At 38.4% G+C, this 22,250-nt stretch overlaps 1 protein-coding gene across 5 annotated transcripts in view; it reads left to right on the plus strand.

Moving 5' to 3' along the window:
• LOC111595419 (fasciclin-3) overlaps positions 1 to 22,250 on the plus strand; it is a 96,460-nt gene that overhangs the window by 69,807 nt on the left and 4,403 nt on the right. For 4 of the 5 annotated variants that reach the window (XM_030224379.1, XM_030224381.1, XM_030224382.1 and 1 more), the window contains exons 2-5: positions 16,868 to 17,185; positions 17,293 to 17,637; positions 17,817 to 18,251; positions 21,269 to 21,299. In XM_030224379.1, the coding sequence (XP_030080239.1) occupies positions 16,868 to 17,185; positions 17,293 to 17,637; positions 17,817 to 18,251; positions 21,269 to 21,299 (1,129 nt within the window). Of the gene's footprint in view, positions 1 to 16,867; positions 17,186 to 17,292; positions 17,638 to 17,816; positions 18,252 to 20,034; positions 20,668 to 21,268; positions 21,300 to 22,250 lie in introns of those variants that run through there. The other variant, XM_030224380.1, reaches the window with a different exon arrangement.

A 22,250-nucleotide genomic window follows, 5' to 3' on the forward strand; every position in this document is an offset into this window, starting at 1 on the left:
TTTGGCCGGAGACAGAGAGAGGGAGAGAGGGAGGCTGCGACGTTGGGGCTGTTGACGTAACGGAAGCGGAAGCAACGAAAACATGACAACAACTTTTTGGCACAAACGTCGCTTGCAAAAATCCAGCAAAATGTCCTGCTATTAATTATCGCAATGTTAGGGAATATTTTTGGTTTCCTTCAGCTCAAAAAGCAATGTGTTCTGCATATTGATGTTGACATGAATTTCTAAGAATTACATTTGCTAGCTGCACAAAAGATAAGCCAGTTAATTGGCAATGATTGGCACAGAAGGCAACAGGAAAAATGCTGAGCAAAGAAAAACTGCGAGAAAACTGAAAAGCGAGCTGAAGTTCTTTGAATGCAAATGAAAGAAAAACTGCAACTTGAATAGGAATAATGGAAATATGAATGCAAGAAGTTGATAAGATAGTTTAAGTATGTCTGACAATGCTGAGAGGGTTATTAGCTAGTTTAAAAACAGTTGAGAGTATGCCTCAATAGAAATAAGAAGACACCGAATCAGACATTCTTGAGGAGCATGATAAGAGAGAATCGAATTATAGCTCCAAGTCTCGACATTGTATATATCACTCTGGCATTCTATGACTTTGTCTCTCTTTATCTTTCTGTATCTTCCAATTTCTTTCTTGAATACTATTGTACTCTCTGCCTCTTTAGTTCTCAAGATATCTCGATCACTGTCTCTAGCTCTCTGTATCCTTAGAACTCTTTCTCTTGAATATCTTTTTCCGTTGATTTCTCTGTCGTGTTCTAACTATCTCGCTTCTGCCTCATCCCCTCTCTATCTCTCTCCCCCTCACTCTCTCTATCTCTCTCTCTTTCCCAAAACCTCAATCACTTTTTTCTCTATCAAACACTTTCTGCCTGCTTCTCTCTGTCTCTCTCTTTTCATTTCTCTCTAAAGCAATCTCTTTCTTACTCTCTCTCTCTTTCTCTCTATATCTTTTTCCACACTCTTTCTACTTGTTTCTTCCACCACTCTCTATTTTTTGTCGTCTCTTTCTCTAAATCTTTTCCTTTTCTTCACTCTTACTCCCTCTCTCTGCTTATCTTTATCTTTCCTACTCGCACGTTCCCCCACAATCAATCTCTGTTCTGTGCCGAACCATATCTTAAATACTTCATGCTATTCCGTACGTGTTGATCTCGTATTTCAATTTCCTATGCATGTCATGCGAATCAGATTACGAAGCAAAGTAAAGCTTAATTACAAATAAATTATATATGAATCGAATTACACTTGAAGTCCACTTTAAATGATGAAAAAATGATTTTTATGACTGGCAAATTTTGAAAGGGGCCACAGCACAGACTGAAATTTAATGAATTTCGATGTCTTTGCGTTTCTGTTGAGTTGTTCTGCACTATATTTTCATTGTCATTTGAAACAATTGTCGAGCCCTTTTGCGATAATTGTTTTTTCTTCTCAGCCTTTGCGGCGCTCTGCTCTACGTTCCATTGAATGGCCGGGCTTTTATAATATATTATAATGCATCGGTGGGCTTAAAATGAAAATATGAAAATATATAACTATATATAGAGTCAAAGGCATAAAAGTGTTTGGCATTTATAAGTGTATTTTGGACCTTAATTAAAATAAATATATATTGAATGTGTGCTTAAAACTGAAACAACACGGCATTAAAAGTAGCTGCACACAAAGTGCTGCAACAGATGCGATATTAAATGACTGACGAATGTATTTTTGCAGACAGCAAAGTGTTTTCACTTGTCAGCAATAACAGCAACAATAACAACAACAACAACATTTACACCACGAAACACAACATAATTGCAATTTAATGCAGTTTTACAGGCTATCAACGGGCTGTGAGAATCATTCGATACGTTCATTAATTAAAAATACTTTTCCATCTCCATAAATCTTGCTGTCTCTCTCTCTCTTTCTCTTTCTCTTTGTCTCGGAACTTTTCAATTTGGCAAAGCTGCTTTTCAATCCACATCACAAACAACTAAAACTAGAGCTTCGCGCCTGTCAAACAAATCGCAACATTTATTAAAACTAACACCCTGCCTCCGGGTTCCTCTTAGGCATTGAAGCTTTTAATTAGAGTTACCCTAGCAACCCAAGCCCCAACCCCAAACCCAATGTCCGCCCTCACCCCGTTTCAGTCTTGGCAAAAAACTTATTCCATCATCATAAATCTTGACGCCGGCCCAAAGGTAGACGAGCTGCCTGGCCTAGACGCGGCGGCCAAGCGTGCGGGCTTACTCCATAATTAGCCCTGTCCATAGAGCAAACGGGAAGTCAGCCCCGCCAATCCCCCCTTCCGCCTGCACCTGCACAGCACAACATAATTATGCAAAAGTGTGAAGCACAGGAAAAAAAAAACAAGAAAAGTGAGAAAAAACACAAAGTTGACTAAACAAACAGTTTCTGAGCTCAACTTTCGCAACATAATTCGTTATTTATGACTTCAATTATGTTTGCCCGTGGCCAGCGCGCGCACACACACACCCATACACACACACACCTACCTATACACACCCAGCGTGCAGGTTAAACGGGCGCAGTGAGACGCATTTAACCTGCAGGCGGCTGTCAGTAAAAGCGCCTCGTGGCAGGCTACACATTTGTCGCCACCTTCAATTTGAGCAGAGATAGAGTTGGAGAAAGGGAGAGCGAGAGACAGAGAAAGAAAGATAAAGAGAGACAGAGAGATAGAGGAGTAGAGACACTGAGCTAAGGTGCGGTCACCTTTCGCTTTTAATTAGACTTTCAACAAAGGTCCGAAAACAATGCCGCCTCTGCCCTAACCACCTGCCACGCCCCCACCTATTTCATGTGACAAACGACAGCCCACACCTGGGAGTACTTTGCACACTCCACATTTATGATAAATTACACAGGGCACAACTTCTCAGACCGTACTTGAGGCGAACGCCTTTAATTGCATAATCGCATGTGTTCTGAAAATCAATTGCGCCTCAATTTGCGACAAGCAGAAAATTTTATATAAAATTAAGGGAATGTCACTTGATGCAAAGTAGAGCTTAACATATAACACATAAATATAATTTGCCTAATCTTTTTGAGAGTTTTCAGACATAAAGAACATAATATAAAAATGTATTAATTATGAAATAAAATTCCAAATAAATTGACAAAGTTAAATTTAATAAAAATAAATTGCAAAAATAATATAAATAAATATTATGTAAGATTTCTTTAATATCTCTAAGCTTATGCTTTCCAAATAAATTGGCTGAGAATTAAATTTTACTAAAATAAATAGCAAAAAAAATTAAAAATATATATATATATATATATATATATAAATGCAAAAAATTAATATATATTTCCATATACTTTACTTTATGCATATCAAATAAAAGACCTGAAAATTAAATTTAATTAAAATAAATATTTATATATTTAAAAAATATTTTCTAAATTGTCTTTAATATATTTCTGTTCATAATTGCTCTATTTCACACTTACAACTACCTTTTACATATTCTTACCTACTCTACGCTCTCACCAGCTTAGGTCTCAATTACTTTCTCCTTAATAATGCCAAGTCACTTCTTATGATTGATTGAGAAATATATATAATTGAATATTAAGACATAGTTAAGAAATAATAAGCATTATTCGAAATATTAAAGTTAATACTTTTATGGTAACAGATTTAACTGTTATGATTGTCGGCTTTTGCCAATTAACAGTTTCGGTGTAACAAAAAATATACGTAACTGATGATTATGTCATCGTCTCTCATCAAATTATGCATAATGAATTGCATATATATACATACATAAATATACTTTTTGTTGCTGCAATCCCTTTTCGATGCGCATTAATGTCAAAATATTTAATAGAGCTGCAAAATATATTTTAATAGGCATATTATTTGAGCGGACAGTTAATGAAAAAATCACATAAGCTTTAATTATGCGAGCGTGTAAAACGTAAAATAAATACAGCAACTAACCAAGTTAATTTCAATGTCATTTACCATGCACATAAACCAAATTTATGTTATCAGTTGATTAAAAAATAAGTATTATGCAAATGAGCTTGGACAGCACAAATGACAAATAATAATAAGCAAACAAAAAACAGTTTAATATTATTATGCGATGGGAAAGTAAATGACTTTTGGCGTACTTGAGCCGAGGGCAGAGGTCGCAGCGCAATTGTCAAGTTGAGCTCAAGGCTGATCCATTGAGACACCCACGCTAATGCCAAGCAAAGATTGTAGACCTAATCACATTTAAAGTTGTATTTATAGTTTGTCTTGTTGTTTTATTCCTACAAGAAATGCAAACTCGTATTTGAAGTATACTCAGCTCTGACCAGAAGCGGCTCACCTTGAGCTCTTGGCGCTTGTCCAATAGGCAGCCCGTCTAACTGCAACTGCAATGAAACCTTGAGGCAGCAGCAACAGCAACAGCAGCAGCCGTCAGCTCATTTTCCCACAAATCAGCGCTGTGAATGGTACAAAAAAAAACACGTTTCCCACTTTGCTTTGCACAATTTGCATGAGAGCAAACAAAAACAAAAGTTAAATAAAAAAAACAAAAGAAAAACTAAGCCATGGACAGACGCGCGTTAACCTGTCTAACTACATTAAATTGTAAAGTGTAGCTATTTATTTTTGTTGTATTTATTTGCCAGCTTGGAAAGCATTTAAATAGCGACAAATATTGCATAAATTAAAATGAAATGCTGCAGCTGAAGTTCTGTGAGCTGACTGCCTGTCAGCTCGTCAGCCGCCTGCCGAGTCAAAGTTCAAACTCAAGTTTTTTCTTTACATTTGTTGCTGACACAGAAAACGCAGCAACAACTTGGCCAACTTCTTTAGCACTTTGTCAGATGCTAAGAAGAGAGAGCACAGCAGAAAAAAAAAGTTTCTAAGGAGTGGCGGTAGACGAAGATTTTATACTCTAACAATTGAAATATAATTGTAAGAAAAAAGTTTTGAATGTGGCTTCAATTTTAATGCAGATGATGTACAATGACAACAAAAATTAAAAAGATGTTCTTTACTAAATCTCTATAAAATATAATTATCAAGCAAACTTTTGATAAAGTTATGTTAGTTTATAGTCTTAAGACTTTAAACGTGTTTTATTCAAATTAGGCCCGCTTCAAATCCTCTTATTTATTTTTCCAGACACAAACAACTACTAAATATATATTATCATATAAAATATTTTGTCTATTTTGACCTTACAACTCTTTAACATAGTTAGAGTATATGAAATAGTGAATCAAGCAATTGCTAAACTTTCAAGTTGATCTTGAATCATAGTTACACTTATCACTCCCTCTCACTACCTCTTTCTAGGCGTTACACATTGCATGACACATTTAAAGTACCCTTGTAAGGAATATAATAATTTATATTTTCCGCATTTCATTTGCATGACATTCATAATCAAATTCACATTGTGACCGAAATTTCCAGCAGACAAAAATTCTCGGAAAGAAAAATAAATAAAAATAAAAATAAATATAAAACATAAGCGCGGCACATATGTGACGCTTTAATTTGCAGTTAATTAAAATACTTTTGGTGTCGGCTTTTCGAGGCTCTCTATGAGTCAGTGAGCTAAGCAGCTATTTAATCGGTTCAACAGATCAGCGTACGAAATGCAAACTTGAAAGTTTTGGGCTGGAAAAAGAAACGAGAAAACATAGCCGAGTTCAAAGACACTTTTGGCATGACAACCGTTAGTTGTGCTTAAGTAAGCACCGTTATAAAAAGAAAAAGGTAGATTACAACATATATAAATGAACAAAAAATTTAAGCATAGTTTGCGTTTGAGTTTGTGTATGCGGCGATGACACATGCAAAAAATTTGCCCTTGCACAACATTCAAAAGAGAAAATATTTAATATATATATATATAAATAAATATAAATATATGTATGTATATGTGCGCATATTAATTATGCAATTAAAATGCCGCATGCATCTGCTGTGCAAAAAAAGGTGTTAAATACAAAAGAAATATGCCAACAATTTTTGTATTTAATTTGTATGCTTGTCACATTGTTGTTAATACTTTTGTGAAAACTCAAAGTCATAAATAAATAAAAGTCAAGTAAAAATGTCATAATATGACAAAGGCAGCGAGACAACTTTATTCTGGAAGCTGTTTTAAGTTTTGGTTAATCTGTAGCTGTAGAAATATTTATTAAGTTTTGCCATTTAACTTGTTACCCAGCTTAGACTCAACATTTGTGTAAAAATAATTATAATTTAATTTAAGTTTTTAGACTCAACACCTACTCAGCTGTTTAATAAAAGGCAATTTATTTTGGAGCTACTTTCTTCTCTAAAATAAGTTAATTTTAATGAAATTCTCAAGAGAATTTTCTTTTAATTTCTTGACTTAGCTATCATATATATCTATCATCTATACAGATTGCCTTTTTTATAAATTTAATTAGAATTTAGTTATTTGTGTTGAACTTTCCATTTATATTCCCTTCTCTAAACTCAAAAGTTGCTACATCTATTATTAATGATATTAATTAAACGTAATGAAATATTAAATTTTTATACTCAACACGCCCAGAGCCCACGCAATCATTGCCACTCCCACTCTTTAAGGCTGGGCTGTCAGTCGAGTGCGCCTCGAGGGCATGTCAACACCCATTGGGATCAATAACCTCCAGGCAGACAAATGGCAATTGCCAATACAAATTGTGCGCAATTTATATAGTATTTTATGCGAATGTATGTTTGGTTTTTTTTTTTTTTTATAGGTATTTCGGTTTTATTTAATTGTTAATACGCACTTGCAGCGATAATTAATTGATTTGATTCGTTTTCAAAATGTGACTTGACGATACGCAGCCATTTGTCAAAGGAATTCTGTGCTCTGCAGTTCGTTGGCACATAAATTATGAGACCAAAAACCGCAGATCAATTTATTTTGTGGCCAGAAAAACGTTCTAGACACTTTGCTCGGCCCGCCCCCTAAGCTATAGCCTGCTCTGTCAACGTTGCGCCGCAAAAACAATTAAAACTAAGCCCCAGACATTTTACGAGCGTCGGCGACTACGACGACTGCGTCTGGACTATTACTGGGCCCACTCCGTCCACACCTCCTCCCGCTAGTAGCTATTGCCATTAACTTTATTTACCTTTTGGCGCTGATTTGGCTAACAATTTTTTGCCTGTCTCTGCGTCTGCAGGTTTGATAAATGTTTCGCAAATAGCAGGCGACACTTGGCGTCCGGCCAGGCGACCTGAAAGTAGGCAACGTTTTTGTTCTCTCCATAAATTTATTTCGATTCTTTATGTTGCCGTAGCTTATATGCATTAATAACTGTCATGCTGTATGCGCGTCGTAAGACCATTTCCAGCCGATTTCTTTGACATTCTTTGCAGTTTTTCTACGTATTTCAAAACAAAATAAAAAAACAAAAAAGGAAAGAAAAGTGAATCAAATAAAACTCAAGCGCTGTCTGTGTTGCTCTTTTGCATAACGCCAGCAGGGAGCAACCGGCGCAACAGGACTGCCTCACCTGGCTGGCATAAGGTGCGGCAAGCTGGCGCGTGTATATAAAAATTATGTTAATGAATAAGCCGCACTCTGCCCCGCTTCCACACATATATGTTTATATATATAGCATGAGCATACCAAACTATGCTGGCTCTGACTCAAATACCCCGTGAATTGATTGTATTCCGTCTAAGTGCTCGAATATTCCAAATAATCTTAAAGCTCCTTATGCATTACTTTACATAATCCCAGACATATTTAGGCGCGTTCTATATTTAGGGATTCGCTCATAAATATGTACATATTTTTATTATATATTGATCAATCTGAATACCCTGTCAAATTAATAAGCTGCTCGCAGCTCATGCCAGCAGTTTATTTGTCCTTTGGGCTCTCACACATTACAGGGTATTATTGACGGCATCATTGACTTTTGCTGTGTGAACACATCCGCCTTGTCACATTTTGCGTGTGCGTGAGCTTCATGCATTAAATTATGAAATTAAAGGGGAAAAACGTGGCAACATTCTGCTGCCTGTCGCAAACGTATTGCTTTGAGGCAAAAAGAAAAAAAAAGATGATGAAGAAACAGCTCAAAAGGGTTCGAAACGAGTTCACACGTGCTAATATCGACTACATCAAATTCTCAGAAAGACAGATTATTTTATTAAGCAAAATTGAAATTATTCTTAGAATGTGATCTCAAGATTGAGCACATATTTCAGACTCTTAAAGACTTTTAAAGTTAATATGCTTTCACTGAAGCTTAAAGTACTTTTTAGGCTTTACAGTTAATGTCATTTTACTCACATTTCATATTGTTTTAAATGAATAAAGTATCAAAAACTCGAAGGTCTAAGGCCTAAGTCCCAAATTGATGTTGCTAAGCTATGCTGTCTAGTGCCAAAGTGCTGTAATTCAAGTTGAATTGAAAGGATTAAACGCATTCAAAATGTTAATAGAATATAAGAGGGTGTTATATATATATTTATATATTTATCACTTAGTTTCGAGCTCCTAGCAATGAACAATATAGATTTTCAATCAGACCCAGTCATACTTAATGCAAAAGCTTAACAATTGTTAAGCCAGATTTGTGCACTTAAAATGTGTGTGTGAATGCAGCTTAATATAAATAATGGGCAGAATTTGCTTTAAGTTATGTTCATTTTCAGTCATAGTAACGGCTGTCGCAACAACAATGAGGACTCTGGTCAAATGGCCTGACCTGACGCATATTAATGCTCGCTCAGAAAACTAGCGCAATTAATTTGAAATATTCGTAATTGGGCAAAATACATTCAAATGCATGCAACAACAAGAACATCAGGCTGCACAAGCCCTCTCTCTCTCTCTCTCTCTCTCTTTGACACTCGCATTATATATAAATTGGTTTTGCTCTGGCTGTGCTGTAAAATTTATGAGGAAAATGCACCGCAAAATTTATCACATGTCCGGCAAACAGAGTTTTGAATGGCAAATCGCTTTTATATATATATATATATATATATATATATATATATATATATATATATATATATATATATAATATATATTTTCATATGCATGCATTTAATACGCGTTGTATTTGCATAAATTGCACAATAAGTCAAGAGGTTCACAGCCGAACTCAACAAAGCTGGCAAAGTTTGCGGCTTAGCCGCAAAAACCACTTAGCCCCTCATCAGCCCTCACTCTGCTCATTGCATTGCATTAATTATGATAATAATTCTCGGGGCTTTAATAAGCATTTGGCATTCTGTGGGCACTTTGCTTGCCTTTCTGCCCAGTTCCAGCTATTCAAATATGCAAACAGCTCGCCACTTGCAGTCAGCTCTAGTTGTTGTCATAGTACTTGTTATTGCTGTTGTAGTTGCAGTGCCACTTGAGTGCATTGTCAGGTAATTACAATAAGACGCTTATAAGCTCATCGAAAACTTAAGTGCCAAGTGCAAGAAGTCGACTCTGCATAGCGGCAGCCGCAGCACCAGCGTCAGCAACTGCTGAGTCTCTGCCAGAGATACTTTGCCTCGCCGCTTTTGTGTTTTTGGCATATTTTATAATAATTAACTGGAAGCTGTTCAAGTGACTGCCAGCTGTATCTCTGCACACACACATACACACAGTTGTTGCTAGTGCAATGACAGAAAGCAGAGAAAAGCTGTAAAGAACCTGAACAACAGTCCAACAGTTGCAGCAGACAGAGTCGATGCTAACGAACGAGGCAATTAAAATAGATTCTAGGCAACTGTTAACAAGGTTTTTCGCTCCTCTACATAATTGCAATTGTTAATTGTTTAGCTACTTAAATTGAAAGTAGAAATTAAACTGTGGCATCTTGGATATTGTGTCTTTGATCTTAGACAACGAATGGGTTTCTTTATACTGACAAGAATCTTGTATCGAGTAGATATGGGCATATCTGACTATCAATAACTTATGTGTATCTGTATCTGCATCTGCATCTATATAGGTATATGTATATGTATCTTTATCTGTATCTGTAGCTCTATCTGTCTATATATATTTGTATATGTATTCATATCTTTATCTATATCTATATCTATATCTATATCTATATCTATATCTATATCTATATCTATATCTATATCTATATCTATATCTATATCTATATCTATATCTATATCTATATCTATATCTATATCTATATCTATATCTATATCTATATCTATACCTATATCTATATCTATATCTATATCTATATCTATATCTATATCTATATCTATATCTATATCTATATCTATATCTATATCTATATCTATATCTATATCCATATCTATATGTCTTTCCATCTGTACCTGATGCTGCAAAACTTTCAGTATCTTTATCAAGCTAGTTCATCGCTATGACTTCTATGTTTCTAGAATGCAGAGGGTTCTTAAATACTGACAAAATATTTTATCTAATGCATAGGAAGAAGGCGTGCAGACTTTACTTTTTGCATATACAAATCGCACATAAAACCCGAAAAATACTTTTGAAATTTTATTAGATATTTACAACTCAAATCAAATCACTTAATTCTACAGCTTAGGCTTGCTTGCTTGGTGCCTGTTGAGAGTGCAACAAATTTCAACGACTTCAAGCCGTTCTAATTGGCATTTGATTGCTGCGCAACAGGAAACACTTCGCGGCTTGATTAAACTCGCTGTGTCTGGGCAACTTTCACCTTGCCAACTGAAAATTACACTCAATACCAATGGAAATTTGGCAATTTGGCGCCGTCTTTCACTTTCATAAAGCCCAAGCCTGCGATTAGTGAAATGCAGAGCCCAATCATAGATGGCGCTGCGGTGCAGCGATTGCCCTTGCCAAATTCGAAAGCCAAGCCACAGTTGAGGCCAGTTTTCGATTAAGAGGAACTGACTGCAGACAGGGTTGGGCCCAGCTCACTTTTACCGCTTGCTGTGTGGCACGTGTAGCAAATGACCCTAAGAGAGAGAGAGAGAGAGGGGCAGAAGGACTTTTCTGAAGTGAGGCTGGCTTTGATAATTTGTCGCTTAACACTTTTCATTATCCGGCGCATAAATCAAATGTAATATTTAATAAATTTGGACACCTTGTACATAAAGCGTGATTCATAAAGGCCATAAATAATGCTAATAATAAATAAAAGGAAAGCCAGAGACCGCGACCCGGCAATTTGATGTAACAACCAATCATTATTAATAGCCAAAGAAATTGCACACACGCCATGTTAGCCCGCATAATACTAGAAAGCAAAAAAAGACATAAGAGCAACGAGGTTTTGTGCTTTTTGTTTAATTCGTGGCCAAGAGTCAAGCTTAAGATGTGCACACACAGATATCACATATCAGCTCTAGACTGGGATATAATCGCGCTTTCCTTAGCCATAAATCAACAATAATTATTAGTTTTTTTTGCTTCAATATTTTTTTATATTTTGGTTCATTTTATTGCGCTGCAGGTGGCAGCAACAATAACAACAACAACATATCGATAAGTCGACGCTGATAAATTGAAAATTACGAAGGAACACAACAAGGCGGCAGCTGCTTCGGTACGAGTCGCGCATGTCTATCTATGCCACAGACATAAACATGACTCTATAGCCACAATGTGTGGCTGATTCCTTTCTTTATGCCCAAATTGCATGCCGACTTCTTGTGGCTTGCCATCCAACCAGGCAGACAGCCAGCCAGCCAGACATTGCGCGCTGGATTTGGCTTATTCCTTTTGACCTGTGCCACACAGTGGGGCAAGCAAACGAATTGTGTAGCAAATGAGAATAATGATGGCAGTAATCTGTCTGAAGCATGAATAAAACATGCACCGAAGACAGTGGGACTGCGTGAGAAGAGATACGAATATATAAAAATATATATAAATATATATATATATATATATATACATATATATATATATATATATATATATATATATATATATATATATATATATATATATATATATATATATATATATATATATAAGTTAACACATAACATTTAATATAGGGTATTTCATAAGTTTATAATCAACCCTCGCTATCGCGTGTTTCGTAAGTTAAGAAACAGCCCTCGCAATTGCGACACTGCATACTTTGTATCAGCGCGCTATAACTGCAATGGTCAGCGGCGGTAACCAGATACTTTTGTTTACTGCAAGAGTTTCCGTTATTGCCTAAGATTGCTGAGTCGGCTTGCCGACCATGACATTGTGGTGTGATGCGAGTTTTGGCTTAGCTTAAGTGAAATATTCTATGTAGCTAAAAATCAGTTTTGCATTGAAGTTTGAAGAATAAACCCGCACTACTCCGGCACACCGCCGTAATCAAATTGTTATATTTCTGATCATTGCTGAGCCACAAGGCCAGTTAATAGAAAAGGGGGTGAAGTCAAACCCTCCAACATAATCATCATAAGAAGATTATAATTACCCGATCAACGCTGGACCTGCCACCGACGCCTAGCTCATAGCTGGACCAGCAACTTATTGATTAAGACTATAAATACCCGATCAACGCTGGACCTGCCACCGACGCCTAGTTCATCGCTGGACCAGCAACATATTAATTGGCGCCCAACGTAAAAAAAAAAAAAAAAAAAAAAAAAAATTTTTTTTTTTTTGGAATTTAAATCATATTAAACAAGCTTGCAGAAAAATTACGATTTATCCTGTCATTCACAAGAATTTCATATTGCGATTGCCTGACAACGTCATAGCCGAATGCGATGGAAAAACCCACACACTGCAGAGTTGCACCGCTTCACCTGGAGCCACCTTTTGTCGTCTGGCATTAGAGAGTTCATGTGCCAAAGAGCTCCATGCAGGTGGCACGGCACACTGTGAAATCCAGCCGAGCAACCTGGAAATAATCACCCACGTAGATGATGGAATCATCATTCTTAACGACGGGTCCGCAAGGATCCAGGTGGATAACGGCACTGAAATCCAAGTACACGGCACGCATCTCATTACGTTCGGGGACCGAGTCGCGATCAACGGGACTCTGTTTTACAACCACAACAACGTACGCAATAGAGTCCCGGGCATTGCCAACTCTCCCTTGCTGAACATCACTGCCAGCCAAGATGTCCTCAGCCTCCCTTATCTTCATCGTTTAAATGAACGTAATTTGGAGGAGATACAGCAATTCAAGAAAGACGCCGGAACTGATCAAGCTTATCGTGTGGCATTCATCATTGGAGGTATATGCTGTGCTTTAATCTGCATTGGCCTCACCCTTTGGCGGTTCATCGACGCAAGGAAGTCTGCGAAGCAATTACGAGAAGTCGTCGCCGGAATTGGGTCGGCCGAGGGCGGCCTTACACTTGAAGGGGGAGTAGTTAACACATAACATTTAATATAGGGTATTTCATAAGTTTATAATCAACCCTCGCTATCGCGTGTTTCGTAAGTTAAGAAACAGCCCTCGCAATTGCGACACTGCATACTTTGTATCAGCGCGCTATAACTGCAATGGTCAGCGGCGGTAACCAGATACTTTTGTTTACTGCAAGAGTTTCCGTTATTGCCTAAGATTGCTGAGTCGGCTTGCCGACCATGACATTGTGGTGTGATGCGAGTTTTGGCTTAGCTTAAGTGAAATATTCTATGTAGCTAAAAATCAGTTTTGCATTGAAGTTTGAAGAATAAACCCGCACTACTCCGGCACACCGCCGTAATCAAATTGTTATATTTCTGATCATTGCTGAGCCACAAGGCCAGTTAATAGAAAAGGGGGTGAAGTCAAACCCTCCAACATAATCATCATAAGAAGATTATAATTACCCGATCAACGCTGGACCTGCCACCGACGCCTAGCTCATAGCTGGACCAGCAACTTATTGATTAAGACTATAAATACCCGATCAACGCTGGACCTGCCACCGACGCCTAGTTCATCGCTGGACCAGCAACATATTAATTTATATATATATATATATATATATTTTTTTTTTTTTTTTTATTTGTTTTATTTTTTTTTTTAATATATATATACAAAAATATATATAATCTGAAGCTACTCTAAGAAAATCTTTTTAGTCCAACGATTCACATTTCGATGTGCTTGCCATGACTATATAAAGACTTAGACTTATGTACACATCTATATATATCATATTTCAAGAGCTTTTCATTGACCATTGCACCACTGTGCAATAGAAATTCGAGAGAACGTCGACAGAGGAAAAAATTGTTGAGGCGACTGCCCCGCGGGGCGGAAAATCAAATACTTGAACGTTATATTTAAGGAAAAATCACGTTTCACATAAAAGACGCTAACGTGGCCAAAGTCAAATGGAAACAATAGCCATGCAAAAGGGGGGCGTGTGGCGGGGCGTGCCACTTGACCGCGATTGCCCGGCAATGGTCGGCAAGTTGATTTTATTGCGCTTTAAATTAAATATATTGTACAATTTATATAGAAAGAAAGTGAAGTGAAATGATTTTGTAGCCGCACACACACACGCACGTACACACACACAGCAGGGGTAAAAAAAATGAAGCAAAACGGAAAGCAACTTTTGCACATAGCACCAACTGAGCCATGACCACTGAACTGGACAGTGTCCGTCCGGCAGCAGCCGCCGCTGGGTCTGGCTGAACCAAGGCGAAAACTGCAGACTTGGCATCAAATAAAGCACACATATTGCGAGAGAGAGAGAGAGAGGGAGAGAGGAAGAGGGAGGGAGACATAGAACATGGGAAGAGACGACGACATTCCACTGAAAATGCAGCCAGCTCGAAAAAAACAGAAGAAACTAAATAAATAAATATCACGATGCGTTGCTTGCAATAAGAAACAGGGTATAGATGGCCTGTCTGACTAGTCAGCAATAACGAAAAACTGCAGACAAAAACTGCAGACTAGCCAATGCCCTGCCTGGCACACTCTATGACAAATTTTTGCATTTAGAGTAAACCTCTTAAGCTTTATTTATGTTATTCATGTTGCTTCCCTGTCAGCAACAACAACATCATACCCCGTTTGGGTATATCGCAAAAAAAGGGTATACAAATAGCATCACTGAGGTGAGGGGACGACTATGTAGCCAATCCATTCCGCATCCGTTTGCCATTGTCGCCATCATCTTTGTTTTCATAGCTGTGAATGTGACATTCCACAGTTGTGTGGCGGGCACTGGAGTCCGGGTCTGGGTGTGGGAGTTGTCGACAAGTGCTGACGCTTGAAATTCTAGCTTAAAACTGAATATAAATTCGGCGATTTGGTTTATGTGCAGAACTCTAAGTGGTTTCATTGCGCCGCAAGCTCAAGTGTGAAATAAAATAGCAAAGAATTATTGAATGGCAGCGAGAGAACAAGAAAAAAATCACTCGCAACTCAATTGTCAACAGTTTGGCAGCGGCAGCAAGTCGAGTGGGTTTTAAATTTCAGCCAGAGCAACGGACCAGCTGGCTGACCCGCTTTAAAGCCAAACAAATGCAAATATCAAAGACGAGTCCAATGAATTGGCAGCCGGCATGCAAAACAACCATTGTTGCTGCTGTTGCTGTTGCTGTTGCTGCTGTTGTTTCCTGTCGTGCTGTGCCGCTGCGAGTGTGTGTGCGGCTGACCAAACAAAAGTCTTGGCAGCACGGCCCGCACGTCAGCCAGACAGAGTCAGTCAAAAAGCCAAAAAGCGCAACGAAATTGAAATCAATGCATGCCCAGCTGCACTTGGCTGGCCTTCACACCACTCCCGCCCAACTGGCCACTCGCCCCTCCCTTATGGCCATCTCAGCAAACAGCTGCAACAGCAACCGACTCATGTTTATGCCACATTTTGCAATTTTGTGGCTTTCATTTACAAAATTAGTTAGATTGGCATTGTGCACACGAGGGAGGCGCAAGAGGCTGCAGAACAGCCAATTGCTGCAGTGTGAAAAATGAAGCCTATGCGGAAAAGCGCAAAAACAACAAATCAATCGATCAACAGCACAAAATTTGCAGCAAAACAAAAAAAAAAAAACGTGTAAAGAAAAATGAAATTTTCAAGCCAAATTTGCTGGCAACAGTTGGATAAATGTTTTCCAAACAAGTTGAAAGAAAAGTGAAACGAAATTGATAGGGCTACTAAAAGCGTTATGGTTGAGCAAGACATAAGTGAATGCTTGACGAAAACAGACATAAGCAGATGCTACCCAAAGAGCTATCGAAGCTAGTTGGGAAAGGTTAAGCAAATTACATATATGCAATAGCTAGTTCTAGCTGCTAGCTCGACGTCAAGTATAATTGAAGCGTAATTAAGCAGAAAGCGATTTCAGGAACAGTTTAAAGAAAACTTTCCATGTTGCTAAATCATTTAATTTGTAAGTTGGCAAATCGCTTCAACATCTTAATTGGCAGCAGAAAAGCAGAAAAAAAGCGAGTCAAAACGAACTTTTGCAAATGCCATTGCAGTTAAGTTCTCCACAGAGACGGAGACTGAGAGGTATTTGAAAACTGTTTGCCAAGAAAAAAGATGGCGTAATTGAAACTTAATGAGTAGAGACAGCAGCCGCAGCAGTCGGAGCAGTCGGAGCAGTCGGAGCAGCCGCATCAGCCACATGCATATTTGAAGCTGGGACAAGTTGTTGGCAAAGTCACGCCGAGTAATGGGGTGTTTGTCGTGCGTTCGTAACTGAAGATACTCTGCAGCGCAGATGCGTATCTGAAAGATGCAAAACGTGCCAGTGTCTGGCTGAGCTATGGCCAGTCATTTGCCAAGGCATTAGGCAAGCGCTGCCATAAAGCGGTTATAAGATACATTTTTTAGCTTTCAAGCCATAAAATACCAGTTAACAGATACAAGATACTCTACTCTGTGTGCATTGCACAATGCTGAACAATGGGCATGCATTTATGATTTATTTGCTGTTTTGTTTTTCAGATGCGCTCAGCTTTGGCCAGGTGAATGTGGAGCCCAACACAGCGCTGCTCAACGAGGGCGATCGCACTGAGTTGCTCTGCCGCTATGGACGCGCCATCAACTACTGCCGCATCGAGATACCCGGCGAGCAGAAGGTGCTCAATTTATCGCCCGTTTGGAGCAAGACGCCAGGATTTACCTACTACGGCTCCGGCTTGAATGCCGGCCAGTGCGGCGTTACCATTGAGCGCGTTAAGGCCAGCAACAATGGCCAGGTCAAGTGCAGTCTGGGCGTCGAGGGCGAGGAGCTGTCCGGCACCATAGATCTGGTTGTGGCACGTAAGTTAACCAACTATCAATTTCATATTACCCAAGCATAAGCTTAACTCCAATTTTCAGCTAGATCCACAGCTTATTTATGCTCCTTTTCTTCATCTCTTTTATAGTTCGCCCGCAGCAGCCCATTATTGAGCTCATCTCGAAGCCCAATCGCGATGGCTTCTTCTCGGAGTCTACTGAATTCCATGCCCGTTGCAGTGTGCGCGATGGTCGTCCGGCTGCTAACATTTCCTGGTACATTGACAACATGCCCGCCAATAAGCGCACCAGTCCCCTGCAGGTTGTGGCCACGCCCACCCACGACAATGTTGAGCTATCCACCTCGGTGCAGGAAATCCAATGGCCATTGACAGCGGACGATAGCAATCGCAAATTGGTCTGCCGTTCACATCATCAAACCGATCGCGAGAGCGTGCCACCCCAAGAGGCTGCCTATATCATCAATGTGCGCTGTAAGTATCTAGAATGGAATGTCTGTCTATATCGATATATATCGAACCATAAATCGATATGTATATATATGAAAGTGAAAGTAAGACTAGCTCAAACTACACCGAGAGTTATGCACCTAAAACCTTTTATTAATTCAAACTATAAATTGATTAAAATCAATATTCCTCTTCGCCCGCAGATGCGCCTGTTCATCAGCCCGAGGCATCGGTGTACGGTCTCTATTTGGAGCACACCGCCATTGTGAATATTACGATTCGTGCCAGCCCGCCGCCGTCTATTGAGTGGAACATCGACGGTACCATTGTGTCGCAGGGCCGGACCGAGGGACGTTATTCGGCCTATGAGCCACAGTATGTCGGCAATGATGAGTACAATGTGACCCTGGCGATTGCCGGCCTCACACTGGAGGACACGACCAAAACGTATAATCTGCGCGCCAGCAATGAGCTGGGCACCACCGACTATCATGTGCGCATCAGTTCGTCGAGCAAGCCGCCCAGCAGCAGCTTGGATGTGGCTGCCATTGTGGGCATCGTTGTGGCCGTTGCTGTTCTTGTCCTGATTGTGCTGCTCATACTGTTTGCGCGCGCCACCGGCAGATGGTGCTTTGGCGGTAAGTAACAAGAGCGTTACCTCTCTCACTCTCCCTCTCTCTCAATCTCTCTCTGGCTCATACACTCTTTTCTTGGGGCTTTCATCACATTTTATTTGTGCGCGGTTGCCCTTGCCCCAGCCCTTCATCATCATCATCAACCATCAACCATGTACTCGCATCATTGTAGACATCATGCCATCATCATCAGCTATGCTAACAATAATTTCTGGCCCACAAAACCTACCCCAAGCCATTTGGCCATCGCTCATCTCATTCGCCCCCACAGCACATGTGTATGTGTGTATGGGAGTGGGCGTGGCATTGCCACAGCCAGTTGCTAACTTTTAACTCATTGTGCGGCTTTTAAATTTTAATTAGCGTCGAGTTGCAAGCTGGCAGTGGCAGCAACTCGCGCAGCCTTAAAAACTCATCTAATTAAACATACTTTTCATATTTAAATTCCTTTTTCTCTTCCATTTTTTACGTATTTCACTTGACTTTTGGGCGGCTTGTTCTTTGCTTTTCTTTGTCGGCTTTCTAAGCTTTTGTAGAGCTGCGGGCACAAATTAAGGGATTGCGACAGATTCTTTAGATGTCTTTCAGTTTTTAATATGCGACACTTAATTAGCATTAAATGCTAAGACAACAAATTTCTTAGACGTGATCAAACATCCAGTTAAAAATTTGTGAAAGAAAAGAAAAGGGCTAGGTCAAATGGTTTGTGGAACTGATTGATGATTGCCAGACCCCAGTGAACATAGTTTTATGCACTTATTAGCTTATGGGGCATATCTATTTCGAATTTCAACTCTTCGACGAACGAACTAATATACTCTCCTTACACTCTGAGCCAGCTTAACCTTTCTGTCAAAGAAATTGTGCAATAAAAAATATTCTAAAAGCTTAATTTAACAACTTGTCATCAGCAATAAATATATTTAAATTAAATTCCTTTAAAATGTATTAAAAGCCAAATTTAAAATATATATATTACAATGAAATATACTCAATTATCTGTACTTCTATATATATATTTATAAAGCCTTTAAAAATGTTTTCAAAGTTTTCTTTAAAAATATTACAGTAAAAGCAAAGCCCACTATCAATGGGCTTAGGCTATAAAGAGTAAACAAAGACCCTATCAAATACCTATAAAATTGCTGTTTATACACAAGGCCAACACACACACAGCCACACACACACACAGCTCGCTCAAGCCACAGCATGTTAATAATAAATACAAGACAAAAGCCAAGCACAAACGAAATTTGAATATCATTTTGTTCTCCATTATATAAATGTATTTAGCATATAAAAAGAAACAACAAAATAACAAAAACAATTGTTAAACAACAACAGAAGAAAAAACTGTATAAATAATTTAGCAAACACACAAATACTCTGCCTTAAAAAATGTCTACAAATGACAACAACAAGAAGAGCTAACATAAGAGACGCTTCACAAATATTAATTACAGCCATTTCTCTAATTAATTTATTTATTTTTTTAATTTTAATTCTTATGTGTTTCAAATTTCTATCAAAAAATATGAAGATGAAGAGAATTCGATTCTGGTATTTGCTTTTCTCTGTTTCACTTTTAATTTTAGATTTTCTACTCTATTCTTTTGTAACCTTTTCTACTTTGTTGCTTTACTTGGTAATTGGACTAACCCCACACGTTTTATAGCTTTGGCTCAAACCGACTAAACTGGTTCGAAGGTTGGCCCCGATGGTTGTGTCAAGCAGTCAGAGCTCGCTCGTCGCTAAATGTTAGTTCTTGTTGTTGTTGTTCTTGCAGGCGCCACGCTCAATACGGATCTCGGTCCCGATTCGGAGGCCCAGATCCATCCCGACCAGCAGGAGGACGAGCTCGATGGCCAAGACAATGGCGACGAGCACATCGATACCACACAGCAATCAGAGGAAGCCACGCCCCCAGTCACTGATAAATTGGAGGCGCAGAAGAAAGCCGATCTAAAGCGAAGCGCCGCAGCGACCGCAGCCGCTGTAATTGCGGCCGGCAATGGCCAACAGCAAAACGGCGCCGATGCACCCAAGCCACCAAACACGTCCGTTTGAGCAACGTGAGAGGAACTCTGTTAGCTGTGCGCGCTTAGCAACTGCTTTAAGCAAACAAACCTTAAGATACCTTAAACGAAACAGCAACGCTCTCTATATTTCACTCAGCAATCACAAAGGCGCACAAAATATCAAAACAAATGAAAATCAGAAAAATTAAAAACTAAAACTAAAAATATAAATAGAAGAAAACCTTAAGTTGGCCAAGTATTTTGATAAGCTCTCGTCCTTCCACCCTTAAGTTAAGGTTAACACATCTCGAAATCTTTAGGAATCTCGCAATTTTTATAAACCCGTCCGCACTCAAAATATACTTATATATATTTTTTTATATATATTTATATATTCACATATTTTCTCCACCTTTATTATATGTAAATCACAAATTGTATTTTGTAACATAATTTCTCACATTTGTTTTATAATTTTTTTGCCAGCAATTAATTTATTTTAAGCTCCGACCTGCCAGCATTTTGCATTTTTTCTCCAATAAATACACAAATTTTTTAGCTCACTCAACTTATTAGTTAATAATATTTAAAACAAAAGGAATATTATGCATATGTTAAAAATGAAACTTGGCTCGAATAATTAGAAGCGACGTACGTAAATTATATATAGTTATAAATCGTAAACAAATTGGCTAAAAAAAAACAAAACAAAACAAAACAAAACTTATTTTATTATAATTTGCTCACACTTAATTTGCAGTTTGTAGTAATTTGTATAAACAAATGAAAACAAAACATATATATTTTTAAAGTTAACAATAAATTGTGTTTTTATTTAAATAATCAGCGATTTGTCTTGCAACTCATTTGGCTTCACTATGCAGCTTTGGCTTAAGATGATGATGGCGGGGCTTCCCTTCTGACCCAGTCACAATCCATTCCTTACTTACTTAATGCTTAATATATACTTTAATACTTGTCTTCTCTCACATGTTTCCACAGGTAAATCGATCAAGACGCCCACTAACGAAACGTAAGTACCCCAAAACAGATCCTGAGCAACTGTCAAAATAAGTTCAACGTGCAACGGGACCAGGTCATTTCTATAAAGCCATCAATTAACTATCCTTAACTGGACAATCCATACAACTAACCCATTGTAACGGTATCTGTTCTTTGCATCCTTTATAATTAGATCAATTTTCATAAAGCTTTGCATGAATCTGGTTGCATGTGCTTCTTCCTGTTAGCTAATTCGTATACTTAATTTTACTATCTTCATTAACAAGCGCAGCTAGATAGCATTTAGTCATCATCAGCATCATCATTATTATCATTATCTATAGGCTAGTACAACTTTAGTCAGCGTTTAACATAAGCACATACATACACACTCACATGCATACACACATTTAATGCTCATTCATCGTTTCCACTGGCAATTGTATATTAGGCAAGCAGAAAAAACTGACCATATATTAAATGAAATGATGTTGCGGCAGAGAAAGTAAACTCGGGGCAACAGTTTTTATATTTAGCATAAGTAAACATATAAAATAAAAAATAAAAACTTTTTGCAAATTCAAATTAAGCTAAACAATTGAAATGCAATTATTTTGATTGTCAGTGGAACGACTAAAAATTTAGCGTCCAAAAAAGAATTGTGTTTTGTCTCATTTTCGTTGCGTGACGTTGTCTTGTCTATTTTCAAAATTGAAATCAAATCAAAATCACTTAGCTAAACAAATTTCACGCTGCCACACACACACACAACACACACACGCACACACTCAACCCCCTCACACACTGCTCGCTCGCTCGTTCGCTCGCCTCGCCTCGCCTCGTCCACCAAAAACTCTCCCTAGTCGTACTAGTTGCAGTCTGTCTATCTCTTCCTCCCACTCTCTCGCTCTCGCTGTCGCTCTCTCTCTCTCTCCAACTATTCACTGTGCCGTACCGCAAAACAACAACAATTTAATATGCA

The sequence above is a fragment of the Drosophila hydei genome, unplaced genomic scaffold, assembly GCF_003285905.1.
Source record: "Drosophila hydei strain 15085-1641.00,03,60 unplaced genomic scaffold, DhydRS2 tig00008114-arrow-pilon, whole genome shotgun sequence".
NCBI classification, from domain to species: Eukaryota; Metazoa; Arthropoda; class Insecta; order Diptera; family Drosophilidae; genus Drosophila; species Drosophila hydei.